Below are 27863 nucleotides of genomic sequence, written 5' to 3' on the forward strand. Positions count from 1 at the left end.
CCTTTGTCAAAACCGTTATTTTGATAATTATTGAACACGGTACTTTGATACAAGAGCATTTATGCCAAAATGTATCTTTTACTTTAAAAAAACAGACAGGGGGAACAGGGCTAGGTAGGCACAAGGACCCAAGAAGAACATTCCTGCAACGAAGAAGGCCCAGCATGCTTTGTTCTGTAGCAGAGGAATATAGAACCCGACTATCACCTTTCTGTGGGACAGAGCATAGCTGGGGATGTTTTGAACTGTTATTGTAAGCCTCCCTGAACCACGAGGAAAGGCAGGATCCAAATGTGTTAACAAAGTATATAAATCGTGATAACTGTTTTGGTGGTTTTGTTTCAGTCGTACGCTACCTTGAGCAGGTCACTGGGAGGCTGCATATACATTTCCCAAAGAAATAAAGATGGAATAAACATATCGTATGCAAAAAGGATGTATCGGTCTTAGGCGAAGGTCCCCAACATGGCGCCCAATGGGCACCCCAGCACACGGCAAGACTATTCCAGGTACTGGCCAGGTTTTTTTTTTTTTTTTAAAGAAAGCATGGCCATGTGAAGCTGTTGCCAGCAGGGCTTCTGACAGGGGCAACAGATTTTTAAAATGTTGCTTTGGCAGCAACTGCCATTCCAACACAAGGATCTTCACTGTGTCCCTGAAGGGAACCTGAGGCAGCCATTTTGTGCCTGGGCCCACCTCCTGAGGCAGCCATTTTGTGCCTGGGCCCACCACGCAGAGCCAGAATTCCAAAAGTGGCCATGGGCTATACAAGGTGGGCTATATATTCTTGTAAACCTGCGAATAAACATTTCATCTTTATTTGCTTGTTAATCAGCCTCAAGAGCCATTTGAGAGTGCCCAACCCAGCCTCAAGGAGCCATTTGAGGGCGATTCCGTACACGAGTAAAATAGGTTCGACCCAGTTCCCTGAGAAGGGTACTGACCTAGATTGAAGCCATTGTTGTTCCCCACTGCAACCAGCTTGATCCCAGCTCGGAGGGCAGAATCATCCTGTGCCTCTTCGCTGCTCCGTTCCGATTGGCTGCTGTTCTACAGCCATGTTCTGTCTATCCCCACACACGTTATTTAAAAAACTGCCACAGGAATGGAGGGACGAAGGTGGCGTTTTTTGATTGGCCAGCTGTACGCATGCCCGAAACACTCAGCTGTGATTGGCTGAATGGGGGACTCCTGGCACCAGAGATTCCGCACTTTACTGGAATCGAGCTGAGTTCGAGCGTGGTTCCCTGAAAAAGTAGTAGTTCCCAACTGTTGTCGGAAATTTGACCATTACACGGGGCAAAGCTGGTACAAAACCACATCGATCCCAGTGGTTGTGCGGAGCACTTAGGTCGAATGCAGCTCGAACTTAGGTCGATAATGCAAGTGCGGAATCGACCTGAGAGTGCCCAATCCAGCCTCAAGGAGCCATTTGAGAGTGCCCAACCCAGACTGATAAGAGCAATCCGTTTTTGGAGGAAAAAGAAAAATCACCTCACAGAGCTATCAACATTGCATCAGAAGCGGCAGTTAGAATAAGCCGGCCAGGATCTCCTGAAGAGCTTTAGTTGTGTGCCCTTTATATATTAACTGATGACGCTAACCTTTTCCTAGTTTAAAGAACACCATGCCGTCTCTGAGGCTCCTTCCGCACATGCAGAATAATGCCCTTTCAAACTGCTTTCGGTGCTCTTTGAAGCTGTGCGGAATAGCAAAATCCACTTGCAAACAGTTGTGAAAGTGGTTTGAAAACGCATTATTCTGCGTGTGCGGAAAGGACCTGGGAGTAAAAAAAAAAAAAAGAGGAATATAAGAAGCCAAGACTGTTGAGAGGTGGCAGTTTTATTGGAGGCAGCCGGGAAGTTGCCGGTTCACATTTTACATCTGAAAGAAGGCCAACTCTTTGAAAAATATATATATATATATATCTGTTTATCCAGGTAACGCAGGGCTAGCTCCAGTTGGCACTGAGAGTTGCCAGTGCAAAGCATGATGGGGAAGTTGTGGAAACAGAGGGGGGAAAATGCGGCTGGGTGATCTTGGCAGGGCAGGGATTCGAGAGGGTGAAGGAGGGATCAATCAGATTTTTGATCTCGGTGACGACATTCAACAGAGAGGCAACAGGCACACTCCAGGAGATTGTTATGCCCGTGGGGGGGGGAGGGAGACTGCTTGTCTTGCAGGTCAGGGAGGTGACCAAGACAGGGCGAGACCCTCCTCCAGCATCAATTTGTTTTCTCCTGTAAGATAGCGTACCAAAAATCACACACACACCCCCACACAAAAAGGGTATTGGCATGAGCTGTTAGTCAGCCCTGAGTTATCCTAGTAGCCCAAAGCAGGCCTGAACAGCCCCTGAAGGTGCCCTTTCCAGAAATAAAGCCGATGCACCCACCAGCTCCTTTCTGCCTCCCCCTCCCGGCAGCCACTAGCTTCTCCCTTCTCTTAGGTTTCACAATCTCCCCATTGGCTCAATTTTCGCAGCACTCTTCTCTCTCTCTCTCTCTCTCTACAGAGCAGATCACAAAAGGACAATTTCAGCAAAAAATAAGAATCCAGGGAGCCCGGGAAAGAACGGGAGGGAAATGAGACACATGTATGCGCACTCCAAAAGAGATTTCTGCAGCGTGGCCAAGGCAGGAAGGTGCTGAGAGACGTAGGTCCAGTTTTCCCGCACCACCCCGAAAATACTCCCAGGGCTTCCAGACTTTTTCTCACCCCTGGCTTCCCACCCGCCAGCCACACAGCCAGCGGCAGGCCTTCACCGCCACCAGGAGGGGGCAGCTCCCATGGAATGGTTCAGTGACATTTCCGGGTGGGAGTAGCAGAGCCCCGCCCCCCTTCCCCAGCCTGCCTAACAGTCCGGGCTGTGTAGTGATCATCGAGGGCCAGATACGGGGAGAAAAAGGTTTTGGGGGGAAGAGCTGATCTCGGGGCTCCGTTCGCCAAAATGGGCTGCTGGCAACGGCGCTAGTTCCTGGCGGCTATGACAACTGACAAGGCCACGCCTCCCAGCGCCACGGCCGTGGCACCAAACAACCACTTCCAAGGAATAGCCTAGGAGGAAGAGAAAAAGAAAAACAGTTTTCCACATTGGAAGCCAGACTGTGGAGGGCAGGAAATACACATTGCGTTCACATTTGTTTCCCAATATTTTTTTTTAAATCACAACATCTATGGTACGCCCATATTTGGAATAACGTGGATGGGTTGGAGCTGGAGCTGGGGGTGCGTGGAGGTGAAGAGAGCAAGCTGTGATCCCAAAGGTGGCCAGTTGAGATCCTGTCTCTGTCACACGCTTGCTGGTGGGCCTTAGACACATCACTCCACCCAAACACCCGTCCGAACCTTACAGGGATGTTGTGGTTATGAAATAACATGCGATAAGTACTCGGAAGACAGGAACACACATATACACGCCAGGTACTAACAGAAACTCTCAATCCAAGAAGGCAGAGCTGCAAACAAACTGCAAACATAGGTGAGCAAAAGGCTCGGAACACCTTTTCTACAGAAAAAAGCAGAGTTTGGGAGGGGTATTTTAGTCTACGCAACAACAGAGGACTAAAAAAAGCTGGATGCGAGGAGCAGAACATACACATGACACGCAACATAAAAACACGAAGAGCCACAACGCTAAAAGCTTCAGCCTTCCCTTTGCTTAAGCTGGGATCTAAATTTTACTTTCCTCAGGGGCAGCCCCCTTTTTGTTTTGTTAAAATAAATTTCCTTTAAAGCCCTTTCTGCTGACTCCATAGGGGTCTGCAACCTGCGGCTCTCCAGGTGTTCATGAACTCCAATTCCCATCAGACCCCTGCCAGCCAATTGGCCATGCTGACAGGGGCTGATGGGAATTGTAGGTTCGTGAACGTCTGGAGAGCCGCAGGTTGCAGACCCCTGCTTACGAACACGAAGCCAAGAACCAAAGAGCTGTTCGAACGAAATTTCACCCTCTCCCCGCAGCTCCTCCCGATGCTCGCCAGCCGCCAAGTCCTCGCAATGCCTGATCAGAACACTGGGCGGACTCGAACCTGGCACGCCCTTCCGCTTCAACACCAGCCCTTTAACAAAAGTACGCCAGCCTTCTCAGAAGGGCTGCAAGAACTCGGAAACTTTCGGGCCCTCAGCAGCTGGAGTGTTTGTGAGCATGCCGTGCCTTCGGGTCAGGCGAGACAACGACACCGGCTTTTCCCCAACTGGAAACGGGTGACTCAACGGAAAAGCCCTTCTCTCTCTGGGTCCCGTGGGATAGGGCTCCTTTTCTCCACCTACCCGGGAGGACTTATCTTTACACTTATCAGGGGGTCCGCTGGAGCCAGCAGTCCCCAGCATCTTGCGGTACATCTCAGTCTCCACGCTTTTTTGGTCGGCGTGCTTCTTTGCCAGCTTTGAGAGCTCCATGTGGATGGTCTGGAGGCCAACAGAAGAGAGGGAGACATGACCAACTCTCCAAACTCGGGGGGGTAGATTTTTTTTCCCCCAGAAAGAACACACCACCTTCGGAGGCTCTCCATATTCCTGGGACTTTGTACCTGGCCAGGATCTCATATGGTGGGATTGATGGGGGCGGCTCCCACGGGTCGACAGGGACTTACTGGACAGGCAGCCCTCTTAAAGGTCTCGGCCGTGCATGACCACTGAGTCTAAAATTTGCTGATTAGGGAATTGGGGCAGAGTTCAAAACACGTCCTCGGAAGAGCCAGCGTGGTGTAATGGTTAAGAGCAGGTGCACTCTAATCTTGAGAACCGGGTTGGATTCCCCGCTCGGCCGCTTGAGCTGTGGAGGCTGATCTGGCGAACCAGATTAGCTTGTGCGCTCCAACACACACCAGCTGGCTAGTCACAGTTCTTCGGAGCTCTCTCAGCCCCACTCGCCTCACAGGGTGTTTGTGGTGAGGGGGGAAGGGAAAGGAGATTGTCAGCCCCTTATGTGAGGTCGATTCCCCACTGGCAGGTTTGACCTAGGTTCAACCCAGGTTTGACTTAGGTATTCCCCACAGCCGCTGAGTTCGACACGGTTCCGTCCCAGCTTCGCCCCATCAAACTGTCAAATTCCGACTCCATCAGGGAGGTACAACTTTTTCAGCGAACCTAGGTCGAACTCAGGTCGAAGCCGGTAAAGTGGGGAATCATCGAGGAACTGTTCCCTCCGGTCAGCCAATCACAGTTCAGTGTTTTGGGCATGCTCAGAACGAAAGACTCGCAGCGGGAAAAGCGCACCCTTTTTAAAAAAATCCTTCTTGTATATGAAGCGATGGCCATACATCTAAACAAAGCACACGCTTACATCGCCTGCTTTTTAGCAGCTACATAGAGCACTGATTTGTGGCTATGTTGCCGTTATGTAAAAAAAAAAACAGATGCATGTTCACGTTCCCATGGTAACACGACAGCCAATTGGGAACAAAGAACAGAAGAGGCGCTGAGGTGATTCCGCCCTCTGAGCTCAGCTCTGGTGGGACGAACTCAGCTGCTGTGGGGAGTAACAATGGAGTCGACCTAGGTCAGTTCCTTTTCAGGGAACCGGGTCAAATCTAGTCGACTCTGCAGTGGGGAATCAACCTGAGTCTCCTTCAGGAGAGTAAATCCAAACTCTTCTTTTCCTTCTTCCTCTTGGAAATTGCTTTCAGTCCATCAATCAAGCCAGCCTTTAAACCAGGGGTGTCAAACATGTGGCCCAGGGGCTGGATCCAGGCCAAGGGGATTTATCAGGACACCAGCCAGCTGAGGTAACCCCCATCTCGCTTACCTCCCGAGTGAGGTAGAGGTTGGCTCAGTTGGCTCGTGGACCTGATAAGCCCTCTCAAGGCAGACAGCCAATCCTGCTGTGGGCTTGCCAGCCCAGGCATCACCCCCAGTGCCGTTCTGGGGCCAGCTGAGGCAGCCGCCGCCATCACCCCGCCACAGGGCCCAGCCTGACCGAGTCATATTTATGTCATATCCAGCCCTCGTAACACATGTCTTCGACACCCCTGCTTCAAACGCTGAACCCCCAAGACTTTTGAACCACCCAAACAGGGCTTTACAGCCACAGTTCTGCAAGCACCTCAGGTCAGGACTAGGCCAGGCCTCCAAGAAGAGAAAGAAAAATCTCCCTGCTGTCCCAAAAGCCATTCGCTTTAACGGAAAAAAAGGGGGTTGGACGAATTCTCCTAGGTCTAAGTCCCTGTAAGGCATAGGTGTCAAACTCGCGGCCCTCCAGATGTGATGGACTACAGTTCCCATCATCCCCTGCCAGCATCACGCTGCGCTGTAAGGCTTCTACACCACTGCACGGAAGCTGACTCTCACTGAGTGGAACTGAGCCACCAGTCAGACTGGTGGGCAGCTGCCCAATCGGCGCGGCACTAATACGGTGTCTGCACGGTGGCACGGCTTACAGGGAACGTGAGCTATGACCAATGAGGGCTCAGTGGAATTTCACTGTTCAGGCAGCCTTTGAGTTCCAGGTGTTGAAAATACAGGATGGGAAAAAGGTCTTCATTTTCCTGGCAGGGAATATGGAAGCCACCATGGAAAGAATAAGGTAGGACAAGAGGGACATTTGGCCAGACCAGCAGCGCCTAGTATATTTATGACTGTGTTTGAAATACTCAGCTGGATCAGACCATAAAAACGCAGATAGCCTAGGTTCTTGTTTCCAGCAGTAGCCAGTGGGATGCCTCCGAGAAGCTCCGAAGTAGAGAACAAAGGGAAAAGTTGTCTCTGAATGTAGGTCCCACCTTGGCTCAGCAACTAGCATCTAGTGATACACTAAATGCCAGTGGCGGAGCTACAAGGGGACAGGGGGGGCGCCATGCACCCGGCGCATGCCTGAGGGCGCAGAAAATTGCCCCAGGCCCCTCCCCCTCCCCCCGCAGCACCCCCCCCAGTGGCACCCCCCCCTTCCTCCTTCCCACACTTACCTTAGTTCCTTTCCTTTTTCTTGAACTTTTTCAGGCTGCAAAAGGCCTGTTCGCAGTAAAAACAGCCTGAGGAACTACAGTTCCCAGGAGACCTTGGGGCTCACAAGGTCTCCTGGGAAGTATAGTTCCCATCAGGCTGTTTTTACTGTGAACAGGCCTTTTGCAGCCTGAAAAAGTTCTAGAAAAAGGAAAGGAACCAAGGTAAGTGTGGGAAGGGGGGAAGGAGGGAAGGGGGGGGTGGAAATTATAGAATGCGCACCGGGCGCAGTTTGGCCCAGCTATGCCTCTGCTTAACACAGAAGGCTCCAGTTAATTACTGTGACTAATAAAATTGTTTTAACCCACAAAAAACCCCTAAGCCTATGGCCATCGCCACTTCCAGTGGCAGGGAGTTCCAAAAGTTAACTAAGAACTTTGTGACACAGTTCTTCTTTTCTGATCAGGATGTCAGGTCAAGTGGAAAGTCCCCTCCTCCAGGTCAGGTCTATTAGCCACCTGGCATCCGTTGGTACCCTCCCCCTACAACTGCCACCCCCAAACCTTTTTAAGCCTGAGGCTACCTTCCGACACAGTCTGGTGGATGCAGCCACAAAACGGTTGCTGCAGCTTACCTTCGGTCATACAGTGAAGATCTCTGTGGCGGCAGCTGCTGCCAAAGCAACATTTTAAAAATGCACAGCCAATCAAATCTCTATGGGCCCATCAGGGCAAAAAACCCCACCCAGCATGCACCCATTTTTTTAAAGCACTCAGCACCAAGAGAAGTGTTACTGGGTGCTCCCCACTATCTGAAGACCTGTGCCCTACCCATGACCTGGGTGCAACAGTTCCTTCGCGTACCTTATTGGAAGGTTCCAGCTTCAACGCAGCTTTCAAGATCGGGATAGCCTCACTGTATTCCCCCTGCTGAGCCAGGACCTAGGAGGGAAGCAGGCAAAACAGAACTGCAGGTGGTTCCACCGAGCGAACGGCTGGGTGAGCAGGCTCTAGGAACAAGAACCTGGGTGCTAAACTGGCTGAACTCCCTGTCAGCTGACACCAGGGCCCTGCATGGCCTTAATCAGCCCCGCAGGGCCTGCAAGCCAGAAATGTTCCACTGGGCTTTCCGTTGAGGCCACCCGTTCGTCCGACTCATCCCATCCTGCCGGCCTCCCAGATTCCAACATGTGCATTTTAAATTGTGCACCCCTCTTCCCTTTTTTCTCCACACCCAACAACTCTCTGGTAAAAAGACTGCGTCGGAATGGGGGACAAAAGATTGTAGGACCGGGGTGCCTGCTGTTTTTTGTTCGCCATCTGTGGATTTTAGTTTTCAGTATTAGTCTTTAGTGTGAAGTTTGTATTGCATTATTCGATGTTTAACCTTGTGTGTAAGCCATCCTGAGCCCGAAGTCAATTGGGAAGAGCAGGGTTTAAATCTAATAAAATAAAAGGCAGAGTGTGGTTACTTGACTCAATGAAAGCCATTTTGTACATTTTACTCTTTGGGGATTTTGAAGGGACTAATATGGCTGTACAACTGTTTCTACTTGACATCCTAGGGCACAGGTTACAAACTCATGGCCCTCCAGATGTTATGGACTACAGTGCCCATCATCCCCTGCCAGCATCATGGGAACTGTAGTCCATAACATCTGGAGGGCCACGAGTTTGACACCTATGTCCTAGGGCAGTGGTGTCAAACTCAGGCCCTCCAGATGTTCATGGACTACTATTCCCATCAGCCCCTGCCAGCATGGCCAACGCAGGGGCTGATGGGAATCATAGTCCATGAACATCTGGGGGGGCAGAGTTTGACACCTGTGTCCTAGGGTCACTGAATGGATTTCAGCATGATGCAATAGCACAGCAATAATATTAATAATACAGTATTTACTCAAATGCAAGACTGGAATTCTTTCACAGGTATGAAATAAAAAAAGGGGTCATCTTACATTTACATGCAAGTTACAGTTATGTCCAATAATAACATTTTCAGGCAGTGGTCCTTCTTTTGAGTAAATACGGTAATAAAAAAAATATGAAACTACCGGTATAAACATGCCTAAAATTCCATCTCAGGAGGCCAGTCCAAGGTCCCAATCCAAGAGAGGCCCTTTCCCGTGGTGCAATGCTCGTCTCATTGCTAGCACCTGGGGTTTTTGCTTTTTGTTGGTCAGTTGCATCAGCCAAGCTAAGAAATGTATTGTCGAAGGCTTACATGATCCTCTGAAGATGCCAGCCACAGATGCAGGCGAAACGTCAGGAGAGAATGCTGCTAGAACACGGCCATACAGCCCGGAAACCACACAGCACCCAAGCTAAGAAACTTTTCAGTTTTACCCAGGCTGTTGGTTAACCTTTCTGTTGTTGGGGATCGGCTACCTGCTTGCCCACCCACCAATAAATATATACATAGTTGTCTGCTTGATTGTAGTCATGGTTGATTAATTCTGTATGAGCTCCGTGGCACAGAGTGGTAAGCTGCAGTACTGAAGTCAAAGTTCTGCTCTCAACCTGAGTTCGAGTCTGACCAAGTCGGTTTAGGTATCCGGCTCAAGGTTAACTCAGCCTTCCATCTTTCCGAGGTCGATAATATGAGTAATAAGCTGGGGGTAAAGTGTAGATAGCTGGGGAAGGCAAGGCCGAACCACTCCACAAACATATTCTGCATAGTAAACGTTGTGACCCCATGGACCAGTAATGACCCAGTCAGTGGTGGGATCCAAAAAATTTAGTGACAAGGTGGTGGGATTCAAACTGTGGCTTAGCGCCAATGGGGCTGTGCGGGGCACGATGGGGTCGTGGCTGGGCATTCTGGGGGCGGGGCATTCCTGGGCGGGGCTGTGGCAAGGACACAGCCGCTGCGCCGGTCCTTGGGCAGGAAACGAATGCACGCAGGCGCAGGCTGCCACGCACGCCGGTGCACCTCCTGCTAGACTGCTTCAAGTTCTGCGCGCTACTGCTGAGAGGAGGGGCGTAACTAAGGCAAAAATCATGTGGCAAATCACCCATAAGTAACTTCCTCTCGGCACACACAAATAATTAGTAACCTACTCTCGGGAACCTGTGAGAACCTGCTGGATCCCACCTCCGGACCTGGTGCTTTCAGAGGGAACTACCTTTACTTTTTCATTCATTTTAGATTTACATCTGACACAGGAGCCTACAACTGACAGGCAAGATGGCTTATCTTGTAAAACAAAGTCAGAAGAAGAAGAAGAAGAAGAAGAAGAAGAAGAAGAAGAAGAAGAAGAAGAAGAAGAAGAAGAAGAAGAAGAAGAAGAAGAGGAGGAGGAGGAGGAGGAGGAGGAGGAGGAGGAGGAGGAGGAGGAGGAGGAGGAGGAGGAAGAGGAAGAGGAAGAGGAAGAGGAGGAGGAGGAGGAGGAGGAGGAGGAGGAGGATTTATATCCCCCCTTTCTCTCCTGCAAGAAGACTCAAAGGGGCTTGCAATCTCCTTTCCCTTCCCCCCTCACAAAAAGCACCCTGTTGTGGTGGGGCCGAGAGAGCTCCGAAGAACTGTGACTAGCCCAAGGTCACCCAGCTGGCGTGTGTGGGAGTGTACAGGCTAATCTAAATTCCCCAAATAAGCCTCCACAGCTCAGGCGGCAGAGCTGGGAATCAAACCTGGTTCCTCCAGATTAGAGTACACCTGCTCTGAATTACTATGCCACTGCTGCTCCTGTGTAAAATAGGCACACTTGCACCCAGGATGCTACGCTACCCCCTCCTCCCTGAAAAGAGGTTCAGAATCACCCCCCTCCCCCCACCCAGGCCCGAGCTCTACCTTTCCTTTCCGGAAGAGGGCTTTTATGTTGTCCGGCTGCTGCTCCAGCACCTGATTGCAGGATCTCAAGGCCGCTTCGTAATGGTCGAGTTTTAACTGAGAGGCTGCTAAGTTGTTCAGACACTTCACCTTCACGTCCAGCAGCTCGGCCTCCTCCTCTGGGCTGAACTCGACTGCAGCAAGCAAAGAGGAAAAGTTACAGCCCCGAATAAGGGCCGGGTTCTGTGATCAGGATAGTTTGAATAACCTTTTGTCTCCATTTTACGAGAAAATGCAACCCCCTCAATCCAGCATCCACTGTGAAAATCACCACTGCTTCAAATTTAGCGTTTAAGTACCGTGGTGGCGAACCTTTGGCACTCCAGATGTTATGGACTACAATTCCCATCAGCCCCTGCCAGCATGGTCAATTGGCCATGCTGACAGGGGTTGATGGGAATTGTAGTCCATAACATCTGGAGTGCCAAAGGTTCGCCACCACTGGAAGAGAAGTTGAGGGGGAGGTGGGACAGGCAATTTCACACCTTGCAGAGAATCAGGTTGCTTGAAAACCTTTTTCCAACCCAAACCGAGTGTCCAATCCTCAGATGCTTGGCCACACTCACTTTCTCTAAGTAAAGGTTTCCTAAGGACCTTCTAAAAGCTATGCACAGTCAATCAGATGCCACCAGAGGCATAGCTGGGCCATACTGTTCCCGGTGCACACTCTGTGTTTTCCGCCCCCCACCACTCCGAAACGCCCCCCCCCCCCCAACACACACACTTACCTTAGTTCAACCTGAAAATGCAGGCTGGAAAAAGCAGCCTGTTCACTTGAGGGCTGAAAACGGCCTGGCGGGGACGACACTTCCCAGGAGACCTTGGGACCTGCACTTGGGACCTGGAAAGTGTCGTTCCCACCAAGCCATTTTTAGCCAAAAGTGAACAGGCCGCTTTCCAGCCTGCACTTTCATGGGATGGGAACTATACTTCCCGGGAGACCTTGTGATCCCCAAGGTCTCCTGGGAACTGTAGTTCCTCAGGCCGTTTTTACTGCAAACAGGCCTTTTGCAGCCTGAAAAAGTTATGGAAAAGGAAAGGAACTAAGGTAAGTGTGGGAAGGGGATGGGGGGCGCCACGGGGGATGCACCACTGCGGGGGATGCACCGCGGGGGGTGGGGGAAAGGGGGAGGGGCCTGGGGCAATTTTTCACGCCCCCCAGGTGTGCGCCCAGTGCAAGGCGCACCCCCCTTGTAGCTCCGCGACTGACAACAAATAACATAGAGAAAAGCTGCTTTTCAGGACTTCCAGTTTGGTAGGCAAGGCAGCAACAGACCATAAGTGGGCCCTGGGTACCTTTGGAATTGGAGCCAATAACTTTCAGGGCAATGTCGTAGGAGTTTATGGCCAGCACGTAATCTGCTCGCTGGTAGTGGAAGTTGCCCCGCTCCCTCTTGTTGTTGGCTAGCTTCACTTTCTCTTTCCCGCTGAGCAGCTCCAAGTCCGGGGCATCCTGGGCTGTCAGTAACTCCACTTCGAGGGTAAGGGCAGCATCGGGCGGGACGTCCGGGCTTCTGTTCAAACATATCAACAACATGCCATCATGGAGGAAGTCTTCGGCAGGATCAAACCAACAGTCTCTTTAGTCAAAGGTCCTGTTTCCAACAGCGCCCAGCCCTGGTGCTTCTGGGTATCTCACAAGCTGGGCATGTAGCCGGCTTTCCCCTCTGGCAGTTGGCATTCAGCTACACTGCCTTGAATCACGGAGGTTTCATTAGACATGATGGCTATTAGCCACTAATAGAATTATCTTCTATGAATGTGCCTCTTTCTTTAAAACGGTTTCAGTAACCACCGCCATGTCCAGTGGCAGGTAGTTCCACAAGTGTCAGGCCACGCCATTCTTGGCCTGCCAATGTGCATGCCACCAGCCCAGCTGCAGCTGGGCTCACTATCTCTTTGCCCCAAGACCACGGGGCCTCTGTTTCTTGTTTCGCAAGTACCTAGTTCAATAGAGCTTGCCAAGTACTTCTAATCTTTCTTTCGCAGGGAGTAACTCCTCTATTCTCAAAACAATGTAACTGCATTACTGTCCTTTCTCATGCTGATGTGGATTGAATAGGCTGACCAGACGTCCCGCTTTTGGTGGGACAGTCCTGCCTTAAAACAATTTGTCCTGCGTCCTGCAGGTTTTTTCAAGTGTCCCAGTTTTTGAAAGGCTGCTGCACTGCCTTCTGGGGCGCAAGGCAGCGCTTAACACGCCCCTGCGCTACGCGTTATTGACAGAGAGCACGTGCCTTCTGTGCTCCAGTTTCCCTTCGGGTCTGTCACAGTGGCGTGGAAATGGGAGTGCCCTGCAGAAGGCCGCGGCGCGCCTGTGGCTGATAAGGCACAAGACGCAGCCTACCCGCCCATCCCGGTTCACAAAGGTGACTATCTGGTCACCTTAGGGTTGAACCAAACTGTAACCTTAAGGCATATACTGGGGCCAGGGAGCTTGGATCTCAGATTCAGCTACCTGGCCATTGGGCTTAACACAGTTCCAATAAAGCTCTTGGACCTTTCTTGAGACTTATTATTGACTGGAGTACCAGACCCTTACAACAAGACAGGCAAGTACTTTCTTTCGCCTCTCCTGAATTTACTGCTTTTTGCCTGGCTGAATTTTAGCATCAGGAGAGAGGGGAAACTTTGATATGCGTCCGATCCAAGGGGAGGACCTGTGGCTAAGTGACAGAGCATGGGATGCAAAGGGTACCAAGTTCAATTCCCAGCACATCTAGTTAAAAAGGAGCAGGCGGCAGGTGACGTGAAAGACCCTTGCTTGGGAATCTGGAGTGCTGCTGCCCGTCTGAGCACACAGCACCAGCCCAGATGGACCAAGGATCTGAGTCAGCATCAAGAAACTTATGTGTTTATTTTATTTATGTTATTCACAGTCTGCCTTTTTCACTGGAACTCAAGGCAGATTACACACACTGAGCCAGTTGGGGGGGGGGGGTTCCATCAAGACACAGCTGCCTGTGGCGACCCCTGGTGACGTTTTCAAGGCATGACACATTCACAGGTGGTTTGCCACTGCCTGTCTCTGCATCACAGCTCTGGCATTCCTTGGAGGCCTCCCATCCAAATAATTGCCAGGGCTGACCTTGCTTAGCTTATGAGATCTGATGAGATCAGGCTAGCCTGGGGCTATCCAGGTCAGGAGTGAGTTAATATGCTTCAGATCCTTCAAGTGGTCTAAAATCCTAATGCACTGGTTATTGACTGTCCCACTTTGAGAGAGTCTACAAAACGGGACATTCAAAACCAATGTATTAGGATTTCAGAGGTCTTGAACCACCAAGAGAACTGAAGCACGGCATAAGTATGAACATGGCAAATTAAGCAGTACAAAAATTACATAATAGGATGGAATGAACCGGCATCCCTTGGCAAAACAGTCCCCCCACCCATGCAGTGGTGGGATCCAAAAATTTTAGTAACAGGTTCCCATGGTGGTGGGATTCAAACAGTGGCGTAGTGCCAATGGGGCTGGGTGGGGCACGGCGGAGGCGTGGCCGGGCATTCCGAGGGCGGGGCATTAATAATTTCTCTGTTACTGTAAAAAACTCTTACTGTAAAAAAAAGTTCCTAATTTCTAGCTGGTATCTTTCTGTCCATAATTTAAACTCATTATAGCAAGTCCTATCGTCTACTGCCAACGGAAACAACTACTTCTCCTCTAATTGACTGCATGTTAAATACTTAATACTTTCAAATACTTAATTTTGTTTTTAGAAATCAAAAGAAGGAGACTTTCCTTAAACAAGGAACTTTACCATATTTCTAAAACATGTTTTTAAAACAGCCCAACGGGGAGAATTATCCCGTTTTCTACCTTCGCTAACCAGCCACATAGGAAACAACAGGACTTTATGATTTTGGGACCTAATGGAATTTCTAACGGAAAAGCAGACCCAATTAGTAACCCCCTCTCGGCACACACAAATAATTAGTAACCCACTCTCGGGAACTGGTGAGAACCTGCTGGATCCCACCTCTGCACACATGCCTATGTGAACAGACCCTCCCATCAGCCTTGCCCCACAAATCCCCACACACCTGCCCTGTGAGCCATAGCAATATTTGGAATCTGACTGAATTAGGGCCGTCTCCCCTGTTTCCATCAGCTGCACACACAAGTCCAGGGCCTGCAGGAAAAATAATGGACATTCCAAAGTTGATTACAAAACATTTTTTTACTGGAGATAGTTGTTTAAGATTCCCGCAAAAGTCAAAACCATAGAGAAAAGGGAAAAAAAAACCCCAAGGCATGGAGGGAGAAAGCCCCCCAAATTGTGGCTAAGCACTCAAGTTTGGCATGATGATGATGATGAAGAAGAAAAAGAAGAAGAGTTGGATTGATATCCCCCCTTTCTCTCCTGTAAGGAGACTCCAAGGGGCTTACAAACTCCTTTCCCTTCCCCCCCACCCCACAACAAACACCCTGTGAGGTGGGTGGGGCTGAGAGAGCTCCAAAGAACTGTGACTAGCCCAAGGTCACCCAGCTGGCATGTGTTGGAGTGCACAAGCTAATCTGGTTCACCGGATAAGCCTCTACAGTTCAAATGGCAGAGCAGGGAATCAAACCCGGTTTTCCAGATTACAATGCACCTGCTCTAAAACCACTACGGCCAGCTGGCTCTCAGAAGGTCCCTGGGTCACATTCCCAGCATCTCTAGGCCACAGAAAACAGAGAGCAGACGCTGGGAAAGACACATCTCTACTTGAGTCCCTGGAAAGCTAATAAACACTATGGCCCTGGCTGGCAATATTGTTATGACTATTGTTATGCTAAGTCTGGGGTTCCACATGAAGTGCACATGGGCATCATACTGCTGCGGACACCTTTCCTGGCACCTACCAAGTGTTCTTAGGAAGTAGGTGGGGCCAGGGGAGACTACTGGCCCCTGGAATTTTGATTGGCCGTGAGCATTGCTGGGTCCCCCTTGGTCATTGGCAGTGGGGCCTGGGGGGTTCATGCCCAGTTCATGTTGCCCAATTCATGTTGAGACACTACTGGAGATTTGGGGTGCAGCCTGAGAAGGACCTCAGTAGGGCATCGTGCCATAGAGCAGAGGTGTCCAACTCTGGTGCTTCAGATGTTCATGGACTACAATTCCTATCAGCCCCTGCTGATGGGAATTTGTAATCCAGGGGTCTGCAACCTGCGGCTCTCCAGATGTTCATGGACTACAATTCCCATGGGATTTGTAGTCCATGAACATCTGGAGAGCCGCAAGTTGCAGACCCCTGTTGTAGGTTATGAACACCTGGAGAGCCACAGGTTGCAGACCCCTGTTGTAGTCCATGAACATCTGGAGAGCCGCAGGTTGCAGACCCCTGTTGTAGTTTATGAACATCTGGAGAGCCACAGGTTGCAGACCCCTGTTGTAGTTTATGAACATTTGGAGAGCCACAGGTTGCAGACCCTGTTGTAGTCCATGAACATCTGGAGTGAACATCTGGAGAGTCACAGGTTGCAGACCCTGTTGTAGTCCATGAACATCTGGAGTGAACATCTGGAGAGTCACAGGTTGCAGACCCTGTTGTAGTCCATGAACATCTGGAGTGAACATCTGGAGAGTCACAGGTTGCAGACCCTATTGTAGTCCATGAACATCTGGAGAGCCACAGGTTGCAGACCCCTCCCGTAGAGTCCACCATTTTCTCCAGGGAAACTGATCTCTGTAGTCTGGAGATGAGCTGCAATTCTGGGAGATCCCCAGGTCCCCCCTGGAGGTTGGCTTGGTGGGAAGACGTTTTGTGTGGCCCATTCCTCACAGGCCCAGAAACATGGGTGTAGGACGCTATATAGCTGTGGTGTGGTGAACCCATGGTGCTCCAGATTGACTGTCCCACTTTGATTGTGCTCCAGATTGACTGTCCCCAGCATTGACATGGTGCTCCAGATTGACTGTCCCCAGCATGCTGGCGCCATGCTGGCAGGGACTGATGGGAATTGTAGTCCATGAACATCTGGAGCACCATAGGTTTGCCACCACGGCTATATAACGTCCTACACCCGTGTTTCTTTTTTTTTTGCCGGGGGGGGGGGGGGGGCTTCGCACAGGTCCCGCCTCCAAAACAAGTCTGCCCCGTTTTATTTCCCCAACCTGGTTTTTTGAATATCGCTAAACAGGCGATCCTTTTGAAAAAAATCCCCAGTTGGAGCCGCTCTTGAGCGAATGGCCAGGCAGGAGGCGCTTTATTTCCCTTCTTTCCATCCTGACCTCCACGGTCAGGGAGAAGCCACGCACCATTGCCTGGCCGTTGCAGGGAGGTCCATTTCCTTTGTTTTGCGGGAGGGGCCAAGGCCCAGCCACTTCTAGAAAGGAGAAGGGGCATGGCTGGGCCTCGACATTCTAGCCCGACATTCTGACCGCTGCACCGTGCCAACCAGTCACCAAGTCCATCTTTCCATTTGCTGAAACTGAACTAGCAAAAAAGAGATGTTTGTAGTCCTGTTTATCAGTGATACCATGTAGATAGCTAGACTGTTTCTGCTGGGGGACTAGGCAATAACGAATTCCATAGTGCCTGCATGCATACCTACCTGAATGACATCGCAATCACCCAGCGTGAAGGTGAGGCTAGGGTCCTCTTCCACCACTGTGCCATCCTCTAGCGTTGCTTTTAATCGAATTGTAACATCCTGATTCTTCACTGGCCGGGTCTCCCTACCTTGACCGGCCACTAGGACTTTCTTCTTCAGCAAGCCACTCCCTGAAAGAAGAAGAAGAACAAGAGTTTGGATTTATATTCCCCTTTCTCTCCTGTAAGGAGACTCAAAGGAGCTTTCCCTGTGAAAGCTGCAGCCTCTCCTCATAGGGAAGGTACTCCAGTCCCTCAATCATCCTCGTTGCCCTTCTCTGCACTTTTTCTATCTCCTCAATATCCTTTTTGAGATGCGGCGACCAGAACTGGACACAGTACTCCAAGTGCGGTCGCACCACTGCTTTATATAAGGGCATGACAATCTTTGCAGTTTTATTATCAATTCCTTTTCTAATGATCCCCAGCATAGAGTTTGCCTTTTTCACAGCTGCCATGCATTGAGTTGACATTCCCATGGAACTATCAACTAAGACGCCTAAATCCCTTTCCTGGTCTGTGACTGACAGCATTGACCCCTGTAGCGTGTATGTGAAGTTTGGATTTTTTGCCCCTATGTGCATCACTTTACATTTTGCTACACTGAACTGCATTTGCCATTTCTGAGCCCACTCACCTAATTTATCAAGGTCCGCTTGGAGCTCTTCGCAATCCTTTGTGGTTCTCACCACCCTACATAATTTGGTATCATCTGCAAACTTGGCCACCATGCTACCCACCCCTACTTCCAGGTCATTTATGATTCCAGGTCACCCAGCTGGCATGCGCACAAGCTAATCTGGTTCATCAGATAAGCCTCCATAGCTCAAGTGGTAGAGTAGGGAATCAAACCCGGTTCTCCAGATTAGTGGGCACCTGCTCTTAACCACTACACCACATGGACAACAAGAGAGAAGAATGGTTTTCGATAGAACCGTCATGATCAGAATGCTGTCAGCTGTCCCAAATGCCACTAGAGCAACATTGTAAAGTCAGAAAAGGAGCGGCAAAAAAGAGCCCAAATAATCAAGAGGTGGTCGATGAAGCAAAGAGGTCTCCAACCTATGGCTCTCCAGCTGTTCATGGACTACAATTCCCATCAGCCCTGGCCAGCATGACCAATTGGCAGAGCTGATGGGAATCGCAGTCCATGAACATCTGAAGGGCCATAGATTGGAAACTACAGGGCTATAGGATTAGGAACTTTTTCCTCAACGGAAAAGCAAAAACAATGGGAAATTTACAAGCGGGGGTCCATGAGGGGTGACCCACAGGAACTTACAATAGGCAACTTTTCTCCCTCACGATTTCTTCTTTTCCTCCCCTGAAAGCCCCCATAGCCTCTCACTTTTGCCTGCGTTCTTCTCTTCTTTCCGCCCACTGCCAATCTACCTCCCTGCCATTGGTTCTTTTTTTGTGCCAGGCTCTACTAGGCAAAATATGGCCCAGGTGTATGGTGCTGTTCACATGATTGTACCTAGTTGCCCAGCTGTACAGAGAGAAAACTGAAAGAAGAAGAAGAAGAAGAAGAAGAAGAGGAGGAGGAGGAGGAGGAGGAGGAGGAGTTTGGATTTATATCCCCCTTTCTCTCCTGCAGGAGACTCAAAGGGGCTGACAATCTCCTTGCCCTTCCCCCCTCACAACAAACACCCTGTGAGGTAGGTGGGGCTGAGAGAGCTCAGAGAAGCTGTGACTAGCCCAAGGTCACCCAGCTGGCGTGTGTGGGAGTGCACAGGCTAATCTGAATTCCCCAGATAAGCCTCCACAGCTCAGGCGGCAGAGCGGGGAATCAAACCCGGTTCCTCCAGATTAGAGTATACCTGCTCTTAACCTCCTATGCCACTGCTGCTCAAAAGGATTTGTAGGGGACACCTGACAATCACCTGGATCCTCTTTCCCACTAGTTTTAATTTCTCCCTCCTGGCAACCTCTATATCCTCACTTTTTCCTCCCTCCTTCCCCCCCCCCCTACTCACCACCTGCCTGTTATCTACCTTAACCTTCACTACATTTATTTACTTCACTTTCTCCACAATGGGGACCGAAAGCAGCTCACGTCATTCTCCTCTCCTCACAACAACCCTGTGAAGTAAGTTCAATTGAGCAGGTGGGACTGGCCCATGTCAGCCTTTGAGTTCCTACAGATGAGCCAAGATTTGAACCTGGGTCCCCCAAATACAAGTTTGAAATTCTAACCACTACATCACACAGCATTCGTGCCGTGGCTGCTGCTGAACAGTCAAGCTAGCTTCCCGGTGGTTGCTGTCAGGCCTGGCCCGAGTTCCCTCTCAAAGACCAAAACAGCCCTGCCCCCTCCCCTTTAGTTTTTACTGACAGAAATGAAGGCTTGAAGGCTAGCAGTACTGTTTTGGTTGCTTAGCAATAGCCCCTGAGGGCATTCATTTCTTAAAGTCACAGGCACTGCTTCTATTATTCAGAGTGGTTAAGCCTCGATGTTTTGTTTCAGATTTCAGATTTTTCTGCAAATCTAGGGTGTTTTATCAGGTTGTGTTCATTTTGTCTGTTCCTGGCTCCATGGTATCCAGAAATCTGGCCATGTTAAGAATTAGACATATTGATTGCGAAGAGCTCCAAGCGGACCTTGATAAATTAGGTGAGTGGGCTAAGAAATGGCAAATGCACTTCAATGTAGCAAAATGTAAAGTGATGCACATAGGGGCAAAAAATCCAAACTTCACTTACACGCTGCAGGGGTCAGTGCTATCAGTCACAGACCAGGAAAGGGATTTGGGCATCTTAGTTGATAGTTCCATGGGAATGTCAACTCAATGCATGGCAGCTGTGAAAAAGGCAACCTCTATGCTAGGGATCATTAGGAAAGGAATTGATAATAAAACTGCAAAGATTGTCATGCCCTTATATAAAGCAGTGGTGCGTCCGCTTGTGGAGTACTGTGTTCAGTTCTGGTCGCCACATCTCAAAAAGAATATCGAAGAGATAGAAAAAGTGCAGAGAAGGGCAACGAGGATGATTGCACCCCCCCCCCCCCCAACCCCCCCCCCCCCCCACCCCCTCCCCCCCCCTCCCCCCCCCCCCCCCCCCCCCCCCCCCGCCCCCCCCCCCCCCCCCCCCCCCCCCCCCCCCCCCACCCCCCCCCCCCCCCACCCCCCCCCCCCCCCACCCCCCCCCCCCCCCACCCCCCCCCCCCCCCACCCCCCCCCCCCCCCACCCCCCCCCCCCCCCACCCCCCCCCCCCCCCACCCCCCCCCCCCCCCACCCCCCCCCCCCCCCACCCCCCCCCCCCCCCACCCCCCCCCCCCCCCACCCCCCCCCCCCCCCACCCCCCCCCCCCCCCACCCCCCCCCCCCCCCACCCCCCCCCCCCCCCACCCCCCCCCCCCCCCACCCCCCCCCCCCCCCACCCCCCCCCCCCCCCACCCCCCCCCCCCCCCACCCCCCCCCCCCCCCACCCCCCCCCCCCCCCACCCCCCCCCCCCCCCACCCCCCCCCCCCCCCACCCCCCCCCCCCCCCACCCCCCCCCCCCCCCACCCCCCCCCCCCCCCACCCCCCCCCCCCCCCACCCCCCCCCCCCCCCACCCCCCCCCCCCCCCACCCCCCCCCCCCCCCACCCCCCCCCCCCCCCACCCCCCCCCCCCCCCACCCCCCCCCCCCCCCACCCCCCCCCCCCCCCACCCCCCCCCCCCCCCACCCCCCCCCCCCCCCACCCCCCCCCCCCCCCACCCCCCCCCCCCCCCACCCCCCCCCCCCCCCACCCCCCCCCCCCCCCACCCCCCCCCCCCCCCACCCCCCCCCCCCCCCACCCCCCCCCCCCCCCACCCCCCCCCCCCCCCACCCCCCCCCCCCCCCACCCCCCCCCCCCCCCACCCCCCCCCCCCCCCACCCCCCCCCCCCCCCACCCCCCCCCCCCCCCACCCCCCCCCCCCCCCACCCCCCCCCCCCCCCACCCCCCCCCCCCCCCACCCCCCCCCCCCCCCACCCCCCCCCCCCCCCACCCCCCCCCCCCCCCACCCCCCCCCCCCCCCACCCCCCCCCCCCCCCACCCCCCCCCCCCCCCACCCCCCCCCCCCCCCACCCCCCCCCCCCCCCACCCCCCCCCCCCCCCACCCCCCCCCCCCCCCACCCCCCCCCCCCCCCACCCCCCCCCCCCCCCACCCCCCCCCCCCCCCACCCCCCCCCCCCCCCACCCCCCCCCCCCCCCACCCCCCCCCCCCCCCACCCCCCCCCCCCCCCACCCCCCCCCCCCCCCACCCCCCCCCCCCCCCACCCCCCCCCCCCCCCACCCCCCCCCCCCCCCACCCCCCCCCCCCCCCACCCCCCCCCCCCCCCACCCCCCCCCCCCCCCACCCCCCCCCCCCCCCACCCCCCCCCCCCCCCACCCCCCCCCCCCCCCACCCCCCCCCCCCCCCACCCCCCCCCCCCCCCACCCCCCCCCCCCCCCACCCCCCCCCCCCCCCACCCCCCCCCCCCCCCACCCCCCCCCCCCCCCACCCCCCCCCCCCCCCACCCCCCCCCCCCCCCACCCCCCCCCCCCCCCACCCCCCCCCCCCCCCACCCCCCCCCCCCCCCACCCCCCCCCCCCCCCACCCCCCCCCCCCCCCACCCCCCCCCCCCCCCACCCCCCCCCCCCCCCACCCCCCCCCCCCCCCACCCCCCCCCCCCCCCACCCCCCCCCCCCCCCACCCCCCCCCCCCCCCACCCCCCCCCCCCCCCACCCCCCCCCCCCCCCACCCCCCCCCCCCCCCACCCCCCCCCCCCCCCACCCCCCCCCCCCCCCACCCCCCCCCCCCCCCACCCCCCCCCCCCCCCACCCCCCCCCCCCCCCACCCCCCCCCCCCCCCACCCCCCCCCCCCCCCACCCCCCCCCCCCCCCACCCCCCCCCCCCCCCACCCCCCCCCCCCCCCACCCCCCCCCCCCCCCACCCCCCCCCCCCCCCACCCCCCCCCCCCCCCACCCCCCCCCCCCCCCACCCCCCCCCCCCCCCACCCCCCCCCCCCCCCACCCCCCCCCCCCCCCACCCCCCCCCCCCCCCACCCCCCCCCCCCCCCACCCCCCCCCCCCCCCACCCCCCCCCCCCCCCACCCCCCCCCCCCCCCACCCCCCCCCCCCCCCACCCCCCCCCCCCCCCACCCCCCCCCCCCCCCACCCCCCCCCCCCCCCACCCCCCCCCCCCCCCACCCCCCCCCCCCCCCACCCCCCCCCCCCCCCACCCCCCCCCCCCCCCACCCCCCCCCCCCCCCACCCCCCCCCCCCCCCACCCCCCCCCCCCCCCACCCCCCCCCCCCCCCACCCCCCCCCCCCCCCACCCCCCCCCCCCCCCACCCCCCCCCCCCCCCACCCCCCCCCCCCCCCACCCCCCCCCCCCCCCACCCCCCCCCCCCCCCACCCCCCCCCCCCCCCACCCCCCCCCCCCCCCACCCCCCCCCCCCCCCACCCCCCCCCCCCCCCACCCCCCCCCCCCCCCACCCCCCCCCCCCCCCACCCCCCCCCCCCCCCACCCCCCCCCCCCCCCACCCCCCCCCCCCCCCACCCCCCCCCCCCCCCACCCCCCCCCCCCCCCACCCCCCCCCCCCCCCACCCCCCCCCCCCCCCACCCCCCCCCCCCCCCACCCCCCCCCCCCCCCACCCCCCCCCCCCCCCACCCCCCCCCCCCCCCACCCCCCCCCCCCCCCACCCCCCCCCCCCCCCACCCCCCCCCCCCCCCACCCCCCCCCCCCCCCACCCCCCCCCCCCCCCACCCCCCCCCCCCCCCACCCCCCCCCCCCCCCACCCCCCCCCCCCCCCACCCCCCCCCCCCCCCACCCCCCCCCCCCCCCACCCCCCCCCCCCCCCACCCCCCCCCCCCCCCACCCCCCCCCCCCCCCACCCCCCCCCCCCCCCACCCCCCCCCCCCCCCACCCCCCCCCCCCCCCACCCCCCCCCCCCCCCACCCCCCCCCCCCCCCACCCCCCCCCCCCCCCACCCCCCCCCCCCCCCACCCCCCCCCCCCCCCACCCCCCCCCCCCCCCACCCCCCCCCCCCCCCACCCCCCCCCCCCCCCACCCCCCCCCCCCCCCACCCCCCCCCCCCCCCACCCCCCCCCCCCCCCACCCCCCCCCCCCCCCACCCCCCCCCCCCCCCACCCCCCCCCCCCCCCACCCCCCCCCCCCCCCACCCCCCCCCCCCCCCACCCCCCCCCCCCCCCACCCCCCCCCCCCCCCACCCCCCCCCCCCCCCACCCCCCCCCCCCCCCACCCCCCCCCCCCCCCACCCCCCCCCCCCCCCACCCCCCCCCCCCCCCACCCCCCCCCCCCCCCACCCCCCCCCCCCCCCACCCCCCCCCCCCCCCACCCCCCCCCCCCCCCACCCCCCCCCCCCCCCACCCCCCCCCCCCCCCACCCCCCCCCCCCCCCACCCCCCCCCCCCCCCACCCCCCCCCCCCCCCACCCCCCCCCCCCCCCACCCCCCCCCCCCCCCACCCCCCCCCCCCCCCACCCCCCCCCCCCCCCACCCCCCCCCCCCCCCACCCCCCCCCCCCCCCACCCCCCCCCCCCCCCACCCCCCCCCCCCCCCACCCCCCCCCCCCCCCACCCCCCCCCCCCCCCACCCCCCCCCCCCCCCACCCCCCCCCCCCCCCACCCCCCCCCCCCCCCACCCCCCCCCCCCCCCACCCCCCCCCCCCCCCACCCCCCCCCCCCCCCACCCCCCCCCCCCCCCACCCCCCCCCCCCCCCACCCCCCCCCCCCCCCACCCCCCCCCCCCCCCACCCCCCCCCCCCCCCACCCCCCCCCCCCCCCACCCCCCCCCCCCCCCACCCCCCCCCCCCCCCACCCCCCCCCCCCCCCACCCCCCCCCCCCCCCACCCCCCCCCCCCCCCACCCCCCCCCCCCCCCACCCCCCCCCCCCCCCACCCCCCCCCCCCCCCACCCCCCCCCCCCCCCACCCCCCCCCCCCCCCACCCCCCCCCCCCCCCACCCCCCCCCCCCCCCACCCCCCCCCCCCCCCACCCCCCCCCCCCCCCACCCCCCCCCCCCCCCACCCCCCCCCCCCCCCACCCCCCCCCCCCCCCACCCCCCCCCCCCCCCACCCCCCCCCCCCCCCACCCCCCCCCCCCCCCACCCCCCCCCCCCCCCACCCCCCCCCCCCCCCACCCCCCCCCCCCCCCACCCCCCCCCCCCCCCACCCCCCCCCCCCCCCACCCCCCCCCCCCCCCACCCCCCCCCCCCCCCACCCCCCCCCCCCCCCACCCCCCCCCCCCCCCACCCCCCCCCCCCCCCACCCCCCCCCCCCCCCACCCCCCCCCCCCCCCACCCCCCCCCCCCCCCACCCCCCCCCCCCCCCACCCCCCCCCCCCCCCACCCCCCCCCCCCCCCACCCCCCCCCCCCCCCACCCCCCCCCCCCCCCACCCCCCCCCCCCCCCACCCCCCCCCCCCCCCACCCCCCCCCCCCCCCACCCCCCCCCCCCCCCACCCCCCCCCCCCCCCACCCCCCCCCCCCCCCACCCCCCCCCCCCCCCACCCCCCCCCCCCCCCACCCCCCCCCCCCCCCACCCCCCCCCCCCCCCACCCCCCCCCCCCCCCACCCCCCCCCCCCCCCACCCCCCCCCCCCCCCACCCCCCCCCCCCCCCACCCCCCCCCCCCCCCACCCCCCCCCCCCCCCACCCCCCCCCCCCCCCACCCCCCCCCCCCCCCACCCCCCCCCCCCCCCACCCCCCCCCCCCCCCACCCCCCCCCCCCCCCACCCCCCCCCCCCCCCACCCCCCCCCCCCCCCACCCCCCCCCCCCCCCACCCCCCCCCCCCCCCACCCCCCCCCCCCCCCACCCCCCCCCCCCCCCACCCCCCCCCCCCCCCACCCCCCCCCCCCCCCACCCCCCCCCCCCCCCACCCCCCCCCCCCCCCACCCCCCCCCCCCCCCACCCCCCCCCCCCCCCACCCCCCCCCCCCCCCACCCCCCCCCCCCCCCACCCCCCCCCCCCCCCACCCCCCCCCCCCCCCACCCCCCCCCCCCCCCACCCCCCCCCCCCCCCACCCCCGTGACGACCAGAACTGAACACATTGTTTCTGTGCAATCTCCATTGCCTTTTCTCCCCCTGCCATCTTTGGTCTTGTGTTAGTTTGCTAGGCCATGCCTACTTCCCGTCAATTTTTTTTTACAAAAATAAAGCCCTTCCGAAACGGTAGCCCAAAGAGTGGGACGAAATGCTGCTGTGTGGGCAGGGGAAGGGGGGCGGGAAGAGTGGAAAAAACCAAGAAAGATAAACACGGGCTGAGCTTTGCTTTCCCTGCGAAGGGCGTGGAAAAGTCACAGTCTTTGAGCTTTAGGAAATCTCGGGGATTCTTGGATCTGGAGTCGGGTTGACTGCCAAAGAGCTGGAAACGTGCAAGTGACTGAAAATCAAACCCAAAGGGAACGTACGCTTAATGCGAAGGAGACCACAAGAGAGTAAACGACCCTCGACACTTCAACTAACACTGGCCACAGATTCAAACTGAGCGGCCAAGCTCGATTCCCACGTCAAACCAAAAGAGACACAAACATCAGCTTTTTTACACACGTCGTCTGCACACAACAGTTTCTACACGCAAGCCAGAATCAGCCCATGCTGATCCACCCTCTCTTTGGCCCTGCCTTCCATCCTTTCAGAATCATCTATGCAAACTCACATGCTGGGTGATTCAGAACGAGCAGCAGGAAGCCGGTCTTCCTGTAAGGTGGAATTAGCTTACGGAATTCCTTGCCACAAAGTGGGGCAGAGTTCACGAGTTTACATGGCTTTCCAAAAAACAAAGAAGAATTTAGCCTAATGCACATGTTGTAAAAGAGTAATACACCTTCCACTACTATACACTGGGATCAAACTACAGGGGGTGGCTGGCTTGTTGTGAGTTTTCTGGGCTGTTTGGCCATGGTCTGGTAGTTTTTGCTCCTAACGTTTCACCAGCATCACAGGGATAGCTGCCTTTTCCGGGGTCCGCTTGCAAACTTCCAAGAAACCAAAACAAAGAACACAGGTCCAGGTGGATCTTCAGTCCCAACAAATCTCTTCTCCTGCTGTTCCTGCGCCCCCCAGTTTAAAATTATTTAGAATGGTAAAGGGTGGAAGGACATCGCTCAGTACTGCCCAAATTCCTCAGAGGTAAACAAGCAATCTGAAACAGTTGCTCCCAAGATCACCTGCAAGAAGGCAATTCTCTCAAGGGCCAAGAAAACTTGACAAACATTCTGGCCAGCAGCCCGCTTAGCAAAAGGCACCTGATGAGCACCCAGACCGTACCCATTAGCGAGAGCTGGCAGCTTTTACACACTTATTTAAAAAGCATCTATCATAAAAATGTCTCAAAAAGATGACAGGGAGATTAAGCCACACTGTATTTGAAGTTCGCCACTGGCAAAAAACTCAACAGGTGACTACCCTCCAGTGCAAATTTAAAAAGTCATAAAACAAGATATATGTACCCGTGTATGAATGCTCAAAACTTCTGTATCAGTGGTGGCGAACCTATGGCACGGGTGCCAGAGGTGGCACTCAGAGCCCTCTCTGTGGGCACGCATGCACAGAGTTCGTCATGTGATAATAGTGTAATTATTCCAGGGAGATTATTAGCATTAAACCTAAGACCTAGTTTTGGGGAAGCAGTGTAGGTAACCCTGTTAAGCGCTGTTAAACCCCACTGATTTTCATGCGAAGAACTAAAGCGTGATCCTTTACCTGGGAGTAAGCTTGGTTGCTGGCAATGGGGTTTGCTTCTGAGTAAACCCTCCTAGGGTCACGATTCACCCGTTCGAAGCGTTGCACAGTTGCTTCAAAGCAATGCCACTGACTACCACCAAGCTTACCCCCGAGTAACGCGCGCCTTGGAGCCAACCATTTTCTCTATACTAAAACCTCAGTATTCAGGTAAAATTGCCGTGTTGGCACTTTGCGATAAATAAGTGGGTTTTGGGTTGCAGTTTGGGCACTCGGTCTCGAAAAGGTTCGCCATCACTGTTCTATATGTATGCAGAGTTGTTGCAACACATGCACACAGAATAAAAATGGCACACTAAGATATGGTCTCCTGATCCAAAGTCCATTCATTTTGAAGAAAGCCAGCAGGGTTCACTTTCTAGTTTTAGGATTGTGGCAACATGCAGAGATTAAGTAAATCCTACGAGGCTTTACGGGACTTAGTTCGACCAAATGGATTTCGAATCCAGGCTGACTCCTGAGAAGACCTCCAGGCAGCCCGAACTATTTCCATAGTGACGGCGAATCTCTGGCAGCAAAAAGCGAGAGGTGATCTGTAACAGGGTTGTTGTGGCTTTATGCGGGCCAAAGTCACAGCAGACCAAAAGGAACGCCAGCCCCCAGGTAGCTGGCAACTGACGCCACCAGGAATGACCTGTTAATCTTTAAAAGGCACCGGGAGACTTTAGCAATAATATAGGCAAGGAAAGGGAGAGAAAGGCGACGGGAGGAATGAAAGGAGATTTTGGAGTGGATTTACAGGAAAGCAGGTGGCGGTGTTGGTGGTGGGGAACTAAACGTATCCTTAAACCCTACTCCCCCCGCGCAAACTCAGATTTTAATCTTTAAACCTACCTGCTTCACTTGACCATCATCAACAACAACAAC

The 27863-nt window shown here is 57.6% G+C and overlaps 1 protein-coding gene across 1 annotated transcript; it reads right to left on the bottom strand.

Annotated features, from left to right (window-relative positions):
* Positions 1 to 1824: 1824 nt before the first annotated feature.
* On the bottom strand, positions 1825 to 27489 carry FKBP8 (FKBP prolyl isomerase 8). Its single transcript, XM_048497775.1, has 9 exons — positions 27411 to 27489; positions 26180 to 26230; positions 17249 to 17418; positions 14755 to 14843; positions 12007 to 12224; positions 10672 to 10844; positions 7746 to 7823; positions 4273 to 4410; positions 1825 to 3057 (listed from the first exon to the last, which is right to left on the bottom strand). Exons 1-9 carry the CDS (start codon positions 27487 to 27489, stop codon positions 2971 to 2973), a joined length of 1083 nt encoding a protein of 360 aa, XP_048353732.1. The 3' UTR covers positions 1825 to 2970.
* Positions 27490 to 27863: the final 374 nt, after the last annotated feature.

Source organism: Sphaerodactylus townsendi, linkage group LG05, assembly GCF_021028975.2.
Source record: "Sphaerodactylus townsendi isolate TG3544 linkage group LG05, MPM_Stown_v2.3, whole genome shotgun sequence".
Classification (NCBI taxonomy): Eukaryota; Metazoa; Chordata; class Lepidosauria; order Squamata; family Sphaerodactylidae; genus Sphaerodactylus; species Sphaerodactylus townsendi.

Coding starts and splice junctions, on each gene's coding strand:
- FKBP8 (XM_048497775.1), bottom strand. CDS start 27,489: ATGGAAATAGTTCGGGCTGCCTGGAGGTCTTCTCAGGAGTCAGCCTGG. Junction 17,419..26,179: donor CCCTGTGATGCTGGTGAAAC/GTTAGGAGCAAA, acceptor TTCTTCTTTCAG/GGAGTGGCTTGCTGAAGAAG. Junction 10,845..12,006: donor TATTGGCTCCAATTCCAAAG/GTACCCAGGGCC, acceptor TGCTTGCTGCAG/TCGAGTTCAGCCCAGAGGAG.